We start from the raw sequence: 5,826 nt of genomic DNA on the forward strand, positions 1-5,826 counted from the left end.
GGGAGCTGTCGTGCCTCGTGGTCCCGGGACTGCAGTGGTGTGCGCTCTCGGCGCGTGGCGCTAGGCGTGGCGCTAGGCATGGCGATGGATCAAGTAAACGCGCTGTGCGAGCAGCTGGTGAAAGCGGTGACGGTCATGATGGACCCCAACTCCACCCAGCGCTACCGGCTGGAAGCCCTCAAGGTATTTGGGGTCCTGGCGTCCTGGGGCGGTCCCGACACCCTCTCCCAGCCCCAGCAGCTCCGGTGCCGCCTGTAACTGGGGTAGTCTGCCGTCCACGCGGCCCCTGGACCTCCTTTCCCAACTCTTCGGGACCTTCCCTTCGCGGCCCTCCGCGCCTCTCCCAAACCCCCGCCTTCTCTACTCGCCGTTCCTGTCCTTTGCCTGGGACGCTCCGGTCCCTAGCTGCTTCTCATCTCGCCGCCGCTTCCCACAGCCCTCTCCTCCCCCGTCCTCTCTTTGCACTCTTGTTCGCAACACTACCCTTGCCCGTTTTCGTTCCCCAAACCCGACATCCCCTCGCCTTCCCGAGGCGCACGTGTAGATCCCGCCCCCAACACCAGCTTCATTCTTTACGGTCTCCCTTGCACTAAACGTTTTCTTGCTGGCTCACTCCTCTGACCCGAATTGACCGAGCTCCAGCCCCTCTAGTACCCTTATGCTTATATCCTTTAACATCTCTCGCTAACTTTCGTTTGTGTCTTGGACATTTTCCGAGGAAATTCTCGCACCCCTACTTCTCCCATGTTTTTGAATGTGATATTTTTAGGTTATTTTGCGCAAAGATAACTTCTACCACTTACTTTGCATTTTAACAAGGGCAGTTTGGTTTCCTGAAAGTAGTTTGCTTGAGACCCGAATGCTCTGCTCTTGGGACTGACTTATGTTGCAGTTTGAGGGTCCTAATACAATTCAAGCTTACTTACCCACAAAACAACATGTGTGGGCTGTGAGAAATGGCCATTTAGGAGAAAATACTTGTGCTGTACATTTTTAAAGTGATGCTAACTTCAAAAAAGAGAGTGACCACCACTTGGAGGAAATGTTACAATACGTGTGTTTGGAGTCAGAAACAGTTGGCTTCTATTAGTTTGGTTTTTATTATTAATATTTAAAGTAGACACAAAAGTGGGGAGAATACGACAGTGATTCTGCATGTTCCTGTCACCTAAATTCAGCAATTAAAGATTTTATCACATTTGCTTTTTCCACCGCCTGTCCTCTCTCCCTGCCTCGAAGATTTTTCAAAGAAACCCTAGAAATTGTTATTTCACCCCTATGTACATCGGGGGATGTCTCTAACAAAAAATTTCTTATTCCTTTGGGTCCATTTTTTTCCAACACTAGTAGGGCTACTGTTGGCCACAGCATGGAAAAAATCTGGAACCATCACACTGGAAGAAATGTTTATCAGTTCTTTACTGATAATATATATATGATATATATACATAAAATAGAGTGGACACCACTTGGAAGAAATGTTATATATATAACATTTTATATTTTTTATATTTATATTTGTATATTAAATATATGTTTTAAAAACAACTGTGCTTGGAGATCCATATAATATTGATCTAAGTTTTGCACCTTAAACGTATAGCTTAGGTTGGAATTTCCTTTTGAGATAGGGTCTCACTCTGGTTGTCCAGGGTGGCGTGCAGTGGCGAGATCTTGGCTCACTCCAGCCTTGACTTCCCGAGCTCAGGTGATTCTCCCACTACTTCAGCCTCCTGAGTAGTAGCTGGGACTATAGGCGCCTGCCACCATGCCTGACTAATTTTTAAAAATATTTTTAGGCCGGGCATGGTGGCTCACACCTGTAATCCCAGCACTTTGGGAGGCCGAGGCAGGAGAATTGCTCGAACCTGGGGGGCAGAGGTTGCAGTGAGCCGAGATCATGCCATTGCACTCCAGCCTGGGTGGCAGAGTGAGACTCCGTCTCAAAAAAAAAAAAAAAAAATAAATATATATATATATATGTATATATATTTAGTAGAGGTAGGGTTTTGCCATGTTGCCTAGGCTAGTCTCAAACTCCTAGACTCAAGTTGTCCACCCATCTTGGCCTCCCAGAGTCCTGGGACAGGTGTGGCCCTGGTTGGAGTTTCTTAAGATGAAATTCTTTTAGTCCCTATTCTCTCAGCCCTCCAAAGGAAACACTAACTTTTCTTCTTTCAGTTTTGTGAAGAATTTAAAGAAAAGTGTCCTATCTGTGTCCCCTGTGGCTTGAGGTTGGCTGAGAAAACACAAATTGCCATCGTCAGACATTTTGGCCTTCAGATCCTGGAACACGTTGTCAAGTAAGGAGCTCTTGGACATTACCACTGAAGTCTGAGAGAACAGATTTTTATATCTTATATAACCTATAGAGATGCTGTTTGGGTGAGTAGAGAAGAGCAATCTCCAAGAAGAAAGGAATGATCCCCTAGATGTTATCAGAACCTCACAGGAGCTCTCATTCAAGATTTAACCTTTCTTTTCTTCAGTTTCTTCATCCATGTAAAGTGTGTGGTACATATTACCCATTCAACAATTATTACCTGCCATTTAGCCAATACTTACTGAGCTCTGACTATGTGCCAGTAGCCCTCGAAGCCTTTTTAGAGTAATGCAATGTATAGGTCAGTAAATCTCTCATTAGGCACTGGGGCTTTCTTTTTTCTCTCTCTCTTTCTGAGTTTGTGTGCTTTCTCTGGGTAGTACATCCAAAGTAGGATTATATGAGAATAACTGAAAACCCCTCCTAACTTGATTGTCCTACCCTCAACACCTGCCAGAAGAGGTAGCCTCTAAGACTTAGCCATAGTTTTTCTGAAATTATTTTGTAAGCCAGTACAGAAAATGAGTGATGTCAAAATTGCGTTTTCTGAAAAGTAAGTACATTGCTTGCACTTGTTGGAGTACGTTGTTGGAGTTGACTTAGATGTGTATTCAATTTTGGCCCATCAATAAAATCATGAGGAGAAGATGATGTGTGGTACAAATCTTGTGCAGATTCCAGTTAATGGACCACTGCATATATAAAACCTTTTCCCAAGAATTTTTCTGTTAGTATTTTGGTTAAATGTAGATCATTTTTGTCCATTTGTTGACGGGTCCAAAATCAAAAGTATAATTTCTTAATGAAATCTCCAGTGTAATCAAATGTAGAAATCAGTGCTATTCTCTTGTAAAGGCAAGACTTCTAAAGTGGTTCTATTGACTTTATGAATTTTGGTGGCCAGGTTTCGGTGGAACGGCATGTCTCGATTGGAGAAGGTCTATCTGAAGAACAGTGTCATGGAGCTGATTGCAAATGTAAGGAATGGGTGGTTGGGAGACATGTTTCCAAGGTAGTTTAGGCAAAGCATGACTTCTTCAATAGAGAGTTTGTGTAAAAATTCATTGGTTCTAAATAGGTCAGACAGCACAAGAAATCATAATTCAGGCCAGGCACAGTGACTCACAACTGTAATTCCAGCACTTTGGGAAGCCGAGGTAGGAGGATCACCTGCGTCTAAGAATTCGAGAGCAGCTTGGGCAATGCAGTGAGACCCCATCTCTACCAAAAATACAAAAATTAGCTGAGCGTGGTGGCACATGCCTGTGGTCCCAGCTACTCAGGAGGCTGAGGTGGGAGGATTGCCTGAGCCCAGGAGGTCCAGGCTGTAGTAAGCTGCAATGGTGCCATGGCACTCCAACCTGTGCAACAGAGCAAGACTCTATCTCAAAAAAAAAAAAACAAAAAAAAAAACAATAATTCAGCATATGTCTCTTACTAGGTTTAAGTAATCACTCTTATGGATTGACTTCTGTTTTTTTAAATTATAATGACAGGGCAGAGAGGATTAAATATTTTCGACAAATCAATAAGATTCTTAGATCTAAATCAGATCGAAACACTGTCTATTTTATTTTCTTTTATTCCAAACAACTACTGTGTGATACTAATGATGAAAAAGATGCAGAATTTTAAGTATGCGGGATGAACTTGTTTCAAGTATTAGAATATGACTTTTTCTTTTTTTTTTTTTTGAGACAGGGTCTCTGTTGCTCAGGCTAGATTGCATTAGCATGATCATAGCTCACTACAGCCTTGAACTCCTGGGCTCAAGTGATCTTCTCGCTTTAGTCTCCCAAGTAGCTGGGATTATAGGCATGTGGTACCATGCCCAGCTAATTTTGTTTTTGTCTTTAAAGAGACAGGGTCTCACTATGTTTCCCAGGCTAGTCTGGTCTCAAACCCCTGGCCTCAAGCAATCCTCCCACCTTAGCTTTCCAAAATACTGAGATTACAGGTGTGATGACTGGATGACTGTCTCTTTAAACACAAAACAGAGTATGTGACTTTAAACATGTTCAAAATTGTAGCCTTTTTTCTTTCTTGTTTTTTTTTAAATAAAAGACATGAAAGATGGAATCTGTATCTTCTAATACTTCTGTGTTTTCTAGTATTAGAACTATTGGTAAAATATTCATTTGCTCCTTCATACCCTTCCATTTTACCAGCTACTCACTATACTCCTTATTTCTATACTCTTCCTCCCTGGCCTTCTGCAAACTGAAACAGTCAATATGAGAATCTTTTCATTTTGTAAAGAATAATGATGTCATCGTAGCTCTCTATATGACAGCCTTTTTATTAGGTGATGCAACCATCACTTAACCTTTAAGTGGAAGGATGATTAGCGAGAATGCAGGACAAGTGACTCAGGCATGAAGAACAGGTTCGTTTGTTCTGTTTGGTTTAAAAGTAGGCCTGCTGATAAATTTTGTACAACTCTACAGCCCAGCTTTTTTCTGGAATTCTGGAATCCTGTCTTGCATATCTCTTAATATCTCTTGTTCTTTTTCAGGGAACATTGAACATTTTGGAAGAAGAGAACCATATTAAAGATGCTCTGTCTCGAATTGTAGTAGAAATGATCAAGCGAGAGTGGCCACAGCATTGGCCTGACATGCTAATAGAATTGGACATTCTTTCCAAACAAGGGGTATGAAACACAACTATATCAGTTTGGTATACTTTTCCTTGGAACAAACTTCAGGGTTGTTTGATTTTGTTTGTGGTTTTTTTTGGCAACAGAAAATAGCCCTTGGATATACATAAAATGAAAAGATATTTTAGTTTTTAACTAGCTTATTTCTGTTGGTGTAGGAAACACAGACAGAATTGGTGATGTTTATCCTTTTGCGACTGGCAGAAGATGTAGTGACTTTTCAGACACTTCCGCCTCAAAGAAGAAGGGACATCCAGCAAACATTAACCCAGAACATGGAAAGGATCTTCAGTTTTCTGCTTAACACACTTCAAGAAAATGTAAACAAGTACCAGCAAGTGGTAAGGGATACCCCTACCTATAAAATTTGTATTTTCCAATATGTTTTTGATTAATCTTACAGTAAGGAACTAGGGTGTCTAGGTCAGCAAAATGAAAGCCTATTTTATAAGCAAAAAGGTAAAAAACTAGAAGATGACAGAAAAGCTAGAGCTCATTTTCTTTCTTTTTTAAAAAAAAAAGAGAGAGGGATCTTGGCTTATTGCAACCTCCACCTCCTGGATTCAAGCGATTCTCCTGCTTCAACCTCCCAAGTAGCTGGGACTACAGGCATATGCCACCACGCCCAGCTAATTTTTGTATTTTTAGTAGAGATAGAGTTTCACCGTGTTAGCAAGGCTGGTCTCAAACTCCTGACCTCAGGTGGTCTACCCACCTGGCTTTCCCAAAGTGCTGGGATTACAGGTGTGAGCTACTGCGCCCAGCCCTAGGTGTTATTCTTAATTTTATTTTCAGAAATTCCTTATGAAAATACTAATTTTTGAGGCTGGGTGTGGTGGCTCAT

At 41.8% G+C, this 5,826-nt stretch overlaps 1 protein-coding gene across 1 annotated transcript in view; it reads left to right on the forward strand.

The window, feature by feature from the left end:
* The first annotated feature begins 6 nt into the window (after window positions 1-6).
* Window positions 7-5,826, forward strand: part of XPO5 (exportin 5) — a 53,724-nt gene continuing 47,904 nt past the window's right edge. The window contains exons 1-5 of the mRNA XM_011960365.1: window positions 7-183; window positions 2,182-2,303; window positions 3,228-3,300; window positions 4,839-4,976; window positions 5,141-5,323. Coding sequence (XP_011815755.1) covers window positions 79-183; window positions 2,182-2,303; window positions 3,228-3,300; window positions 4,839-4,976; window positions 5,141-5,323 — 621 coding nt within the window. The 5' untranslated portion in view covers window positions 7-78. The remainder of the gene's footprint in view (window positions 184-2,181; window positions 2,304-3,227; window positions 3,301-4,838; window positions 4,977-5,140; window positions 5,324-5,826) is intronic.

This window comes from Colobus angolensis, unplaced genomic scaffold (assembly GCF_000951035.1).
Source record: "Colobus angolensis palliatus isolate OR3802 unplaced genomic scaffold, Cang.pa_1.0 Scaffold51, whole genome shotgun sequence".
In the NCBI taxonomy this organism is placed as follows: domain Eukaryota; kingdom Metazoa; phylum Chordata; class Mammalia; order Primates; family Cercopithecidae; genus Colobus; species Colobus angolensis.